Consider the following 15149-nt stretch of genomic DNA (forward strand, 5'->3'; position numbering starts at 1 on the left):
CCAATGTAAGGCAATTAACAAATGTAAGAGCTAAAGTGTTTGATCAGGCTAGAAAACGCTTGTAGCTCGAAATTATTGCTGGTCATAAATTCAAAACAGACGAATATTTAGATTGCGTCCGGTAAACAATTTAATGCACGCATCGCTTAGGATGCATTTATTACCCTTTCCGTCCCTAGCGGCGCGCTCGGCTAGATACACCAGCAAAGTGTAATAAAATATAAGATGATGTTTATTCAGGTTTATTTTTAGGGCGAAGGATGGAAAGGGCCAACTCGAAAATAAGATAGGCCCACGGTGACGACCACGTGGTCGTCGCGTGGAGATAATGGAACCGATGTGTATCGGTTTCATGAAAGAGAGAGGAGATATTCCTCATCTTTAGGTTAAGAATGTCTGTATATATATTGTACATATTTGAAAAATAAAGTTAGTCTTAAACACGAACTCACGCGAAAAAGCGTAAAATTTCTTTATTTGTCAGAAAGAAATTTTCAACATTGTTACGGACCCAATAAAATTGAATGATAGGAGCGCTTCCAGGCGCAATGTAAATTTTAATTTAGTAGCGCATTTGGCGTAATTAAAAGAACAAATTTATTTGTAAACAGATTCAGGCGAGCATATGTTTTGACTCAGCCTGGGTCTGTATGAGATAAGCGAGTTAGCAACGATCCCGATCACCTACATTCTTACACCAGCGGCATGACGTACCACATGTTGAAAACATCAACAACCCGGACCACCAACATGCACCGAGTCACCAACCACCACCGAGCCAGCGACGCGACGCACCACATGCTGATGTTAGCATTACTGATTTTGGGCAGCATGTGTTTACAAACATGTGTTGTTTTTCATTCTCAGACCGATCCAGGACAATAGGCCACTTTGTTTAGCATAAATAATCTACATTTGAAAACGAACTGTACCTTTTTAAACTCAGACAAGAAATAAAGAATCAGAGTTATTTTGTGACCCGAACTGTATAGATGTTTAACTGGAGGCTCCGGCGAGATTCCACATCGGGAATAGTATAAGTGATTTGTGTTTCAAAAATTCTAAAAAAGTGCTTAGTGCATTGTAACTGTGGTGGAAGGAGCCACGGAACCAAGAAGATCACCAAGCGAGGAGACGGACACTGTGGATTTCACCCGATCGATAGGAGGGCCCTTAGTAGCAGAAGCAGCAACAGCAGCGGAGCAAACAGGATCATCCCGGACTATCTGCCGCTTCTCCCCCGATAGTGGACGCCGCCAAAAAAGTCCGGATTCATCAATGCCGGCCGAATCAAGGACACGGTCCTATATGTAAGTGAAATTTTTTTTCTCTTTCTTTCAAAGTGAATAAGTGAACAAAAGTGAATAAATAAAATTTAAAAAATAACAAATAATAAAGTAATTTAAAAAAAAAACTAATTAAATAAAAAATAAAATAAAATCATAAAAGATTTTGAAAACCCAAAAAGTCCACACACTGGCATTTGTAGAATAATTTAGTGAAAATCTTTAGTGAAATAAAGTGCCGTTTCCTTCCATTGTTGATTCTAACATTGTGGAAGTTTTGATATTTTTATAAGAAATTTTAGTTTTCTTGTTTTACGGTTGAAACATCATGGCTCAGTCAGCCGAACAGAATGAATATGTTCCTGAGCAGGAAACCACACCAGCTCAGAGATACGCACTTGACAATTTTTCCACAGTCGGTAAACTTTCCGATTTTGTGAAAGACTTAGGGAAATTCGACGGTAAACCAACGGAATTGATAAGTTGGATTGCAGATGTTGAAGGAATATTTGATCTGTATAGAGATCTTCCCAGAACATCGGTCGAGTATGGAATTTTGATACGCAGCATACGTCGAAAAATTGTAGGCGAAGCATTAGATGTGCTGAACGCCAACAATATTCTATACGATTGGCAGGGAATAAAGAACACTTTACTTCTTTATTACCGTGACCAAAGAGATATTCAAACATTGGACTTCGAATTGACCACTGTGAAAAAAACGCATAATGAAAGTCTAAGCTCTTATTTCAGCAGAGTCAACGAACTTCTTTCATCCATAATTGTTCAGATTCAAGTGGATGAGACTATGCAAAAAAATGCAGCGCCGCATATTGACTATTTTAGGAAAAAAGCACTAGACTCATTTATTAGAGGATTAGAAAAACCCTTGAACATATTGCTTAAATCCGCCAATGTGCAAACCCTAAGCAAAGCTTATCAATTTTGCTTAGAATATCACAATATGGATTTACGTTCAGCACCATTCAGGAACGAACATAGCAACCATCCAATTCCAAAACCTAGGGATTTTAATACACCTAACCCTCCACCCAGACCGCCGATAAGGAAACCGCACACAGCTCCAACATTTACGCAAACAAATAAGGCATATCAAACTCCCTTCCCACCTCCCAGAAACTATTCAACACCTCAAACAATTTTCTATAGACCACCACCACGGCCAACTTTTCAACAAAGAAGCTACCAAAACAGTCACAATTATAACCCAATACACCAACAACAGCAAACTAATAATCTGAGACCATTTCCTAACCCAGAACCCATGGAGGTCGATCAGAGTATTAAATCTCGAAGGGTGAATTATGGTAATCGGCCAATTTTAAACATACAACAATCTCAGAATGTTAGGAGGTCAGCAAACCCTGTAGTGTTCAGTTCTGAACCCCAAAACTATGAAGTTCATAATGACTATTACGATCAGCACGACGAACAAGACGACATACATTATTCTTACCAAGAGACACCATATGAACAAATAGATAATTTTTCTTTACCAACCGAAGAAGAAAATTTAGGAACTAACGAGCAGCCATCCACCTCAAATGAATCTAGTTCAAACCAGGCTAATTTTTTAGAGTGGAATATGAGTTGGTAAAGCCAACTCTGCCATATATAAATCTGAAAACAACAATTGGAAACTTCCCATTTTTAATCGACACGGGAGCAAATATCAATCTTATAAACCCAAAACTTGCATGGACTTGCAAAAATAATAAACCATACAACTTCTCAGCGGACCAAATCGCTAGCGCCAACGGGAAATTTAATGCAACCTCAGCTATCGATTTGAATTTTTTCAGTCCCAAAATAAATCATCAAGCACAGTTTTTATTACACAATTTCCATCCCTTCTTTAAAGGCATTATTGGAACTGGAATCCTAAATGCACTCAATGCAATAATAGACCTCACTAGCGGCATGTTTTACCTCTCAAAAAGAAACGAATTTTTAAATATCCCACTTGAACATTATTGCCCAAGACAAAACGCATCCAATAATTTATCCCAAGGAATGACACACAACGAAAACCATTCACACCACACATTCAGATCCGACCTACCTCAAGAAAAGGGAAACAACTCAAACGATGACCCACAACATACATTTAGGACGTCTCATCTTTCAACGAGTGTAAAAAAACAGTTACTTGAAGTGCTGAACAAACATGAAAAAGCATTTCACACACCCGACTCAAAATTAACTTGCAGCACCGTAGTAGAGTGTGCTATAAATACGACCGATAATATTCCCGTTCATCAAAAAGTGTACCCATATCCAGCAACATATGCTGAGGAGGTAAATAAACAAATAAACGAACTGCTTCAAAACGGAATCATACGACCTTCACGTTCTGCCTGGACTTCACCAGTGTGGATCGTACCGAAAAAAACTGATGCTTCAGGCGAAAAGAAATTTCGCATGGTAGTGGATTACCGTAAATTAAACGAAAAAACTGTTTCAGACAGGTACCCGATGCCAGAAATTAATTATGTAATTGATCAATTACGAGGTCAACATTTTTTCACCACCCTCGATTTAGCATCTGGTTTTCACCAGATAAAAATGAAAGAATGTGATATTGAAAAAACTGCTTTTTCGATCAACAGCGGTAAATACGAGTTCACACGTATGCCGTTCGGTCTTAAGAACGCTCCTGCTATATTCCAGCGAGCGATTGACGATGTTTAAAGAGTATTTATTGGAAAAATATGTTACGTCTATATTGATGATGTAATCATATTCGGAAAAACTTCAGAAGAAGCTTTACAAAATCTTTCAACAATTCTAAAAGCACTGGACGATGCTAACCTAAAAATTCATTTGGATAAATCAGAATTTTTACACAACGAAATTGAATTCCTTGGTTATATTATTTGTGCTGATGGCATAAAACCAAACCAGAAGAAAATTGAGGCGATTAACAAATACCCAGAGCCCAAAAATATTAAAGAACTGCGAGGATTTTTAGGAATGATGGGTTATTATCGTAGATTTGTCAAAGATTTTGCAAAAATTGCAAAACCATTAACAAATCTCTTAAGGGGGGAGAGAAATCCCAAATCAAACAGAAAACTTTCACTCAACGACGTAGGAAAACAATGTTTTCTGAGAATGAAAAGCTTACTTTCGTCATCCGATATACTCATTTACCCCGACTACAATAAACCTTTTATTTTGACAACAGATGCTTCTGATTTCGCAATCGGTGCAGTTCTGTCTCAGGGAGAACTAGGAAAAGACAAACCCATCCATTTTGCTTCCAGAACACTTTCAAAAACTGAAGAAGGTTATTCAGTGCCGGAAAAGGAAATGCTTGCCATTTTCTGGTCATTGCAAACCTTTCGAAATTACCTATACGGAGCAAAACTACAAATTCTAACCGATCACCAACCACTTACGTTCGCCTTATCCCCTAAAAACACAAATGCCAAACTAAAACGATGGAAGGCATATTTAGAAGAACATGACTATAAGATTGTATATAAACCGGGAAAATCAAATGCACTGCACTTAGCAGAATCGTATGCTCCATGACAGGAACACAACATTCTACTGATACTAGTGACGATTTTTGCATAATATCCACAGAAGCACCACTTAATGTGTTCAAACACCAGGTGGTCATCAAACGAGGACCAGACAAAATAATTACGGAAAAACCATTTCCAGGCTTCACAAGAATAACTATACAAGTAAACGAGATTAACGATTCTTCTCTATTTCAGATTTTAAAAACTCATTTCAATCATACAAAGGTCAACGGATTATTAACGCCAGAAAATATCATGGGAAAGATTCAAGAAGTCTTTAAGGAGAAATTTGGAAGTAGTAGAGCGTTAAAAATCCGTTTCACACAAAACCTTTTACAGGATGTAGTAGAGGAAAATCAGCAATGGGATGTTATCAAAAACGAACATCTTCGAGCCCACAGAGGAGCAGAGGAAAACAAGCAACAGATTCTCAGGAAATTCTACTTCCCGAGAATTCAACAAAAATTAAAAGAATTCATCGCATCCTGTCGTATATGTCATGAATGCAAATACGATAGGAAACCGATTGATTTTCCCCTCCAAAAAACCCCTATTCCCACCGGTCCTTTCCAAATTGCTCATATCGATATCTTTTTCCTAGAGAATCTTTATTTTCTGACATACATCGATAAATTTTCAAAATTTGCGCAAATTAAATTAATCGAATCAAGAGCTGCCATCGATTTAACTCCAGCTATAAAAGATATTCTTCTAAAATATCAACCACCAAAAATCTTGGTCATGGATAATGAAAAGTCATTCATGACAGGAGAACTCATTAAATTTTATAATACATACAATATTGAACCGTACATCACAGCAACCGGTCGCAGCGAGATGAATGGAATCGTCGAGAGATTACATTCCACACTTTTGGAAATTTATCGAATACAAAAAATGGAAAACCCCGAAAAAACAGTAATTGACCTTGTTTACATGTCTGTTCACAAATACAATTCGACAGTCCACTCTAGTACAAAATTCACCCCATATGAAGTAATACTCCCATCTAGCAGATCTCAGACAATAGTCGAGAGAACCTTTAAAAACCTTACTACAAAACAAGCAAAGGATTTGTCCTTTCACAACAAAAATAAAAAGAACATATTAATTGACAATGATATAGACGCTTTTGAAAGGACTCGACGAAGAGTCAAACACAGCAACCGATACAAGAAAATTAATATTTCAAAGGTTAATAAAAGTATAGTTGAAACTAACGACGGACGACGTATTCACAAAAATGATATCAAAATCAGGAATACCTAAATTTTATCCTCTTCATCTACTTTTCAGACTCCTGCTACTATTCATTATTCGACCCGTAGTGCTGGAAACAAAACATGACGTGAAAATTCATCTACAGAACTTAGGACGACAACCTATCCTGATATTTCACCAAGGAGAAGGACGACTCAGACTGGACTACAAATATTATATACACCATTTTAATCTCACCATCATTAGAACACAAATCAAAGGCCTCAGAGATCAATTTGATAACTTTAGCAAAAACCAGTTCACGGATTTAATAGTTGAAAAATTTAACGAAATAGATTTCGCTTTAAAAAGCATAGACCCAATTAGAAGACATAAGCGCTGGGATAGTTTAGGTACGATTTGGAAATTCTTAGCTGGTAGCCCAGACGCCAACGATTTGAAAATTATAAATTCATCCATAAATAATCTCATCATTAATAATAATGAACAAGTAAAAATAAATCGCGAAGTTAATTTACAACTAAAAGAGGCTATATTTCAAACAAAAAAAGCAATACAGTTATTTAACGTTAGATCAATAGAAATGTACTGTACTAAACTCTTATTTCACTTGAATTTCTTGTCTGAAAAACTAAATCAAATTATTAATACTATAATGCTAGCTAAATTAGGATTAGTTAATGAACAAATTTTAAGCCAAAGAGAAATTGACATTTTAATTACAGACTTAGCTAGGGAAAATATTACAGTTCACACTGCTGTGGAGGCAACAAATTATGCGACGACGTCGGTAGCATCGAATAACTTAGAGATTGCCCTTATCATCAAGATGCCAAAGCTAGACCCAAGGATTTTCAACAAGATACGTCTATACCCCATCATACACAACAATAAGAAAGTACATACACTCCATCAGCTTTATCTAACCCACGATGATGAAATTTACCGAATAGGTTCAATCGAACCAACCATATTCGCTACACACGAAATTCAGCTGGATAATACAACTTGTATACCGAAATTGTTAAAAGGAGAACCTGCGACTTGCAATTACACATCAAACCCAATCGAAGAAGAAGTCCTTTACCTTGACGAGCGACATATACTTATAAACACGATGAAAAATTTCACTTTATCATCTAACTGCGGAATAACTCAAAGGAATCTTTCAGGATCATTTGTTATATTCTTCAGCAACTGTCAACTATACGTCAACAACGTTTTATACACATCGAGAGTACAAACCTTACCAGGTAATCCAGTTCAACTTCATTTGGATGGAGTCTAAATCAAAATGCAACAAGAAATCTTGAACATTAGTGTGGAACATCTTCACAAGCTTCAGTTAGAAACTCGAAAGGAATTGGAATTGCTTCGTCTAAACAACACCAGTCTGCATTTTCCACATTGGAGTATCTTCGGAGGAATGGCCATTTCGCCATTCATAATCGGTTCCCTACCTTTTTTATGTTTTCTCATCTACAGAAACAGAATACAAGTCAATCTTAACAACTCTCATCCCAACAACTCATCTCAAGACCAGAATACATCAATGAAACCGGAAGCAGTACAACTACCATTGGACAACATCCGACCCACGTTCAGGACTTTGTCAATCAGAGACGTGATTCAGATGGAACCGAATCACCGAATCACCGAGTCACCAACCACCACCGAGCCAGCGACGCGACGCACCACATGCTGATGTTAGCATTACTGATTTTGGGCAGCATGTGTTTACAAACATGTGTTGTTTTTCATTCTCAGACCGATCCAGGACAATAGGCCACTTTGTTTAGCATAAATAATCTACATTTGAAAACGAACTGTACCTTTTTAAACTCAGACAAGAAATAAAGAATCAGAGTTATTTTGTGACCCGAACTGTATAGATGTTTAACTAGCGCAACAGGCGCAAATAAAAATCAATACCAGCGAAAAGGGACTGTTTCTCTTTCCGTCTTTAGCTTCCAACAAGATAAGCGTGTCAGATGTTTCCATCCGAGCCTTATGAGTTATGTTTAGATAAGACCCAAGCGAGAGCACCGGGCCACCCAAGGGTTGCTAGTTTGATCAAGTGCGGCCCAGATAGGGAGCCAGACAAAAATAAATATTTACTGACGGCAATTAGCTAAGTTAGGTTTGTGCCTTATCGCATGAAATGTGCGAAGGGCCGAAAAAGGAAAAGGCGTGAAAACCACAGCGTTTATTTAGATTCCCATGTGGGAGTCAAAACCTAATTGCTAACCGCATGGTCTCGCGCCTTACCGCGTGAGAGCGAAGAGTCGAAGACCAAATAGGACGCTGAACGAATGCGTTTAAGCGATAAGCGGCATTTATGACGCACGCAAATTAGAGCATATGTTTGTTTGGGATCCTACGCGGTGGCGTAGTGGAGGAAGAGAAAACAGAAATTTCCACGCTGGTAGATTAGATTAGGACCGCACGAAATAGGCGGGTAAATTATTATCAGGATGTTTGTTGACATCCTAAATATGAACAAGGGCATACACGCCAATACGCTAGAACAACTTAGGGAAAAATAATCAGGCATATGTTTACGACAGGCGTAAACATGCGCAAAGCACACTAATTTGTTTAGGTCCCGTCTTCTTCGGCGCACCAGAGATAAGCGCGAATGACGGGAGACGCATAGGACCGCAAACAAGTGGAAAAGGTTCCATGCGGTAAATACAGATAACCGATATATTTCGGTTATCTGAATAGGAAACAGCTGGGAAAAATCCCACGCTGAGAAATTCGGAGGCAGATAACCACGTGGTTGGTTATCTGTGAGAATAGGAAAGGGAGATTGTTCTCTCCCTTAAAAAACATGTATATATAGTTTAAGTGAGGAAGAAGTAAGTTAGTCCAATTATAAAAATCAAACCAAACGGTTCATCTTTCAATTCAAATTAGTTTAATTCAAAGTCCAATTCTAAAAATCAAACCAAACGGTTCATCCAAAATATAAAGGTTAAGTTCATTTTTCAAATTAGCAGATTGGTGATTCCTTAAATCCGAAACCTTTCACCAGCGTTGGCAACCAGGCGCCACGCACCCAAGGCCAGAGCTCCTAACAAGGAAGGAGCTCAACCAAAAAGGTATAAAAAACATTCCCAATTTTCCCATCCGAAAGTAGTTACGAGTTTCACTCGGACGGACCAATCTGGAGCCGTCTGATTCTGAAACGTATTCGTGATTACGGGAACTTTGGAAGGGGCTTAGCCCGTAAGAGACAAAAAACAAGTCCAGGGAAATAGGTTCCCTGGCTTAGCAAAGATTTGGACCCGTGATTCTTAGGCCTCAATTGCCTACATCTAGGGAAATAAGTTCCCTAGATTATTCACGAAGCGCTCGAGAGAGGACGAGCGAAAAGTCTTGCCTTCATAGCAAGCATCTAGGGAATTTCGATTCCTTAGATTATACACATTTTATTGCACTATCCGTGTGAATCATAGGTATAGTTTTATGATAGGGACGGATCGATCCCAAATAAATAAATACATTTCTCCTGCACGAACCTGTTTGCGGATCGTGTGATTCAGAGGGTCTAGTTTTAAGATAGGAATTTTTGTCTATGCTTTGGTGTTACGATAGCGGCGAGCTTATCGCAAGTTTGTTTTGTTTATTGTATTCTAAAAACAAGAGATAGGGTGTTGCGGCAGAAATTATAGCTAGAAAATTAAGAACGCCATACTTTGGGCAATATGCGACACTCGGTAAGCAGTGTCATCTATTGAATACAAATTTTATAGCCGCCGGTAGAACAGCGACATCTAGATCTAAATCTAGATGATGAATTAACGCTAGGTGCGAAACCCAATGGGATTCCACACGTATTTAGTAGGAATAAAGAGGATTTCCAATAAGGATCTCCAATGTGATTCCACCCGCGTTATTCTATAAGAATTTCGCATGATCGATGCAACAGGAATGTTTAGGAATTTTCCGTTCGGAGTGCGAACGGAAAGTATCGATCGATAGCATGCGATGTTGCTATTAGGCTTAGTCTTAAGTTTTTGAATGAATAAACTACTCACTAGGAATTGACTTGTCATTTCCAATCCGAAAATCCACCAAGAAGGAGGACTATCACAATCCACCACAGAAGGACGACCAGCACGATCCAGCCACCAGGAAGCCAAGAACTCCTAACAGGGAAGGAGTTCAAACCAGGGTAAGAACTACCCAAAATTTTCCACTCGAAAGTAGTTGCGAGTTTCACTCGGACGGACCAATCTGGAGCCGTCTGATACTGAAACATATTCGCGATTACGGGAATTTTGGAAGGGGCTTAGCCCATAAGAGAAAAGTCTTGCCAAGCCAAGCATCTAGGGGAAATAAATCCCTTAGATATTTTACATAGGGTATGATTTTACGATAGTGGCGAAGTTATCGCAAGTTCGTTTTTCTTTTAAAGTCTTGTCCAGTTAGAATCCGTACGCGTTGCACATTTTACAGCGGCACAGTCAGTGGCCGCTGCAAGAAAGTTTTTACAGCGGTTTGTTTACAAATGTTTCCTCTTCTGGTGGTAAAAGTTTCAAATTTTTTCGTGCCGTAAGTCCGGAGTTATTCCACATGGAAGACAGAAGAAGAAAATTAATCTTGCACACCCACGTTGACAATCCAACGTGGTCGGGTGCGAAGATCGCGAAACAGTTGGATATCGCTAAAACTACCGTATGTGATGTGCTCAGACGATTCCGCGAGCGGAACAGCGTGGACCGGGCGGTTCAAAAGAAGCGTCGAAGCGGAACCTACGATCGTCAGCTGAATTGGAAGGTGTTGAGAACCGTCAGAGCAAACCCTGGACTGTCCGAACATTATATCGCTCAGAAATACGGTGCCGCTCGTAGTACCGTTCGACGAATCATTCACCGAGCTGGACTTCATTCCTACAAAGCAATCAAGCAACCAAATAGGACGATGAAGCAGAGTCTAGTGACGAAAACTCGCGCTCGTAAGTTGTATTATCAGGTACTAACGAAGTACCATGGATGCCTGCTCCAGGATGACGAAACTTATGTAAAAATGGACTTCGGCCAACTTCCGGGACAAAAATTTTATCTTTCCACGGCACGAGGCGATGTCCCCGCCAAATTCAAGTTCATGTTCATGGACAAATTTGCCAAGAAGATGATGATCTGGCAGGGTATATGCACCTGTGGTGCGAAGACGCCGGTTTTCATCACTACAAAGACCATGGATTCGAAATTGTACAAGGAAGAGTGCCTGAAGGAGCGTGTGTTGCCTTTCATAAAGGCACACAATGGTCCCGTTAAGTTTTGGCCTGACTTAGCGAGTTGCCACTATAGCCGGGAGGTTCTCCAGTGGTACCGCGACAACGGGGTGGATTTTATCGAGAAGGAGTTCAACCCACCAAACTGCCCCCAATTCCGCCCAATTGAAAAATATTGGGCGATTATGAAGCGGAAGCTAAAGAAGACCGGAAAAATGGCTCGGGACGCTGCAGGGATGACCAGATTCTGGAAAAAACTGGCCACAGAGGTCGACACTGCCGCTGTGCAACGTTTGATGGGAGGAATCACCAGAAAAGTGAGAAGTTTCATCAGAAATGAAGAAAAATAATTTTAAGGACATTTTTTTGTAAAAGTGCAAGAATATATCTTTCTTTTGGTTGATCACTCTTTTTTGTATGTCATTCTATCTCCGAGATATAAATGATTTCTTCCGTACGGATTCTAACTGGACAAGACTTTATTATACTTCGAAGTATAACGAAGGGTAATAGATACAAGAAAAACTTGTATAAAATTTCTAAAATAGAAAATAAAGCAGTTAGTATCTAGACACAGTGAAGAACGGTCGTGTTTTCCGTTAATAAATTGAAAGAAAAAGCCTAAGACCGCTCGGGCGTTCTCAAAACTAAATCGGAAACAATGCTCCGAACCAAAGATGATCAAGTAGCGGAAAGATCCGTTACGTTTTCAGATGTGACTTCAAACGCAGCTGAAAATATTCTCCGTCGCGATTGGATTAAGATACGAAGTCCGTGCATTAAATAATAGAACATGTAGATTTCTCTAGATTACCATCTCAGGTTTCCCAAGAATAACGCGAATAGAATATATAGAGTTCTCCCGATCACTTTCTTAGATTTCCCAAGGATAACTTTTTCGCCGTCGCGATTGGATTTCGATAAAAAGTAAATTCATTAAATTGTAGCGCTCCTCCATAAATAAATTTCGTAGGATATTTTTCCAACTGTAATATGACCTTTAGGCCACCCATCCGGTAAACATTAAATGCATCAAACCCAAAATATCGTAAAACGCTCAAGGTCGCTAAACGCACTAAATTCTCACGAGAACGCTTTAGCGACCGACGGTTCTGTTTTGTTATTCATTAAGCCATAAACGCAAAACACATTATGCTGTAACACCACGTGTTTATGTTTCCGCACGGCTGCTAGCCATAAATGTTAAACATCGGCAGCGCCCTGCTGTGTAACGTCTTTTTCCTTATTTACAATTCCGTTTGCGACACATGTTAGGCGTTTTAGTTCTTTCCCTCGAGAGTCTGACTTTAGACTGTAAGTTATGTAAGATAAGTGAAGAAAGCAGGAAACAGAAATCGGAATAAAATGACGACCCGGACTCTGCTCGACAGCCAGTCCGAGACGTAAGCTTGACGTAAAACGTTGCGTAGTTCTCTGTTACTTTCACTCCGTATCACATCCCCAGATTGAGGAACTCGTTCATACATCCCAGTTAAACCCCACACTTTCATATGGCGACCGTAGATCAGCGATCGGACGCTGCAACAGTGAGTTTATTGATATGAATACAGTGAAAAAAAAAAAAAAACACCAGAGTTTTAGTGGCAACACGGAAGCGCTCCCCCAGCCGAAGCGCCGAAAATAACGCACCAAAGTGGCAATCAAAAAGAACAAATCCGTGCCTGAAGAAAAAAAAAAGGGGAAATAAATGTGTTGTTCGAAACAAGTGAAGTGACTAACAAGCGGTGTGGCTTTTACACATAACCAGAAACCAAAAAAAAAAAAAAAAAATGACAGTATTATTTTGCAAGTGAATGAAGCGAGCAATCAGTTAAATTGCCGCAAAAAGTGGTGCCAAGTTCAAGTGCACTAGAGACACCAAGGAATTGTCGCGAAAAATGATGTCGTGATAATAATAGCAAAGACATGCTAGACTGTGTGTGTGCAGTGAATATCGCAAAGCGATAACAAACGGAAAAACAAAGGAGACCCCAAGCAGCAGCAGAAGACGTAGACCGGTGATAGCAGCCCGAGCGATTGAGGATCCCATCCGGTGACCAAGCCGGATATAGGCGCTAGTGGCGATTGGCAGCCACCCTCCCCCGTAATCGACTTCCCCCGGAAAACCGCACCATGAAGAGGACAACGACGGAATAACGCAGCGTAAGTCAAACCTGATTAAAAATATAATTAAAAACAAATTAAGTGAAAGTGAAACAGATTTAGGTTGTAGTAAGGGACCAAGAAGAAAAAAAAAAAAAAAAAAAATTTTTTTTAAGTATATACATTCTTTCTGGCTTAATTGGTGCATTAGTAGTAATTCAAATGGGACTATTTAGTACAAAACCAGTCGCTAACACGGGCGACGCGCAAGTCCAAATACTTAATCACCTTGAAAATCATAGCACTGTCCACGAGGCCCAAGGAGCCATCATTTGCGTCATATTGACAATAACTATACTATTACTAGTAGCAAAAACATACAAAGCCTACCAGGGATGCATGAATAAACATGCCATGAAAGCAGTTAAGGCTCACGCAGCAGTATCTGACAATGTATAGATAAACCGAATAAAACCTAACAACACAAACAAGCACTTTCCTTTCTTGAATGGAGGAAATCACTAGCCGCATCCAATCAAATTTGCATAAATTGGAGCAGATTTATTTGATAATTAATAACGAACACGTCAAAAACTTGAGGAAGTCCACTTTACAAAAGCGTCTTTTCGAAGCCGAAACGCTAGTGAGATACATAAGGAAACTAGCATCAAACTTTCTCGACACTAACTATAACACCGACATAGTCAAAAAAGTCGAAAAAGCAAATTCTTTACTAAACTCAATCAAAGTTACAATTGAAAGGGGTAAACCACGATCTTTCAGGGAAGCGTCCCTAGCCATATTATTCGCGATTACAGTAGCCAAGAGAGCAAAAATGGCAAATATTTTAGAAATAATCAAAACCACATCCTCGATTGTACCACAATTCGATGGAAACGTGGATAAATTAAAGGCCTTCACCGACGCATTGAATCTAGTTAAGACGTTAGAAACGACAGAAAACAAGGCCACAATAATTAATGTCGTTTTAACCAAATTAGAGGGCAAGGCGAGAAATGCTTTCGCCGAGACGCCTCAATCCGTAAGTGATATTATTAAAACAATAAAAAGTAAAATCACCACATGTCCACCAGAACAAGTGTTAGCAAAAATGGCTAACCTCAAGCAAAACGGTAACATCGAATCATTCTGTTTAGAACTAGAAAAATTAGTATTTAATCTCGAAACTGCCTACATTGCGAAAGAGATCCCGTCTAAAGTTGCTACAGCAATGGCAACAAAAGAAGGCATCAAATTTTTGGCTGCAGGGTTAAGAAACGAAAAAACCTCCCTTATAATAAGGGCTGGATCTTTTAACTCTTACTCCGACGCCATGACCAAAGCGTTGGAGGAAAATTTTAATAACCCCAGCACATCAATATTCACCTATTCGGGGTCAAATCAAAACAGAAATCCCAGTAATAATTATCGTCACCCGAATACTAGTTTCGCTAATAGAGGCCGAAACCAGCATAATTTCAGCCAAAGAGGAAATTATCGTCAGAATTATGGGCAACATAATTTCAATCAAGCAGGAAATTATCGACAAAATTTCGGGCAACAAAGGCAGAATTTCAATCGCCAAACACCCAGCCACCAAAATAACCAAGCAAATTATTCAAGAAATCAAAACTTTAGGGGACAGCGCGGAAACAACAATCCGCACCGGGCCACACATTTTGTGCGCGTCGCGGGAAACTTAGGACCCCCGGCGGGCAACCTCCAGCCCGTACCGGAGCAAGA

General features: G+C 39.3%; 1 protein-coding gene across 2 annotated transcripts; it reads left to right on the forward strand.

The window, feature by feature from the left end:
* The first annotated feature begins 679 nt into the window (after positions 1 to 679).
* Positions 680 to 8910, forward strand: LOC129775174 (uncharacterized). 2 transcript variants are annotated; one of them, XM_055779556.1, is made up of 3 exons: positions 680 to 1310; positions 6137 to 7314; positions 7605 to 8910. In XM_055779556.1, the coding sequence occupies exons 1-3, from the start codon at positions 1279 to 1281 to the stop codon at positions 7844 to 7846; spliced, it is 1452 nt and encodes a 483-aa protein (XP_055635531.1). In that variant the 5' UTR covers positions 680 to 1278; the 3' UTR covers positions 7847 to 8910. The 2 variants fall into 2 exon arrangements, with proteins under 2 accessions (XP_055635531.1, XP_055635530.1); XM_055779555.1 differs by lacking the exon at positions 680 to 1310 and having other exon boundaries at positions 5643 to 7314.
* Positions 8911 to 15149: the final 6239 nt, after the last annotated feature.

The sequence above is a fragment of the Toxorhynchites rutilus genome, chromosome 3 (assembly GCF_029784135.1).
Source record: "Toxorhynchites rutilus septentrionalis strain SRP chromosome 3, ASM2978413v1, whole genome shotgun sequence".
Lineage (NCBI taxonomy): Eukaryota > Metazoa > Arthropoda > Insecta > Diptera > Culicidae > Toxorhynchites > Toxorhynchites rutilus.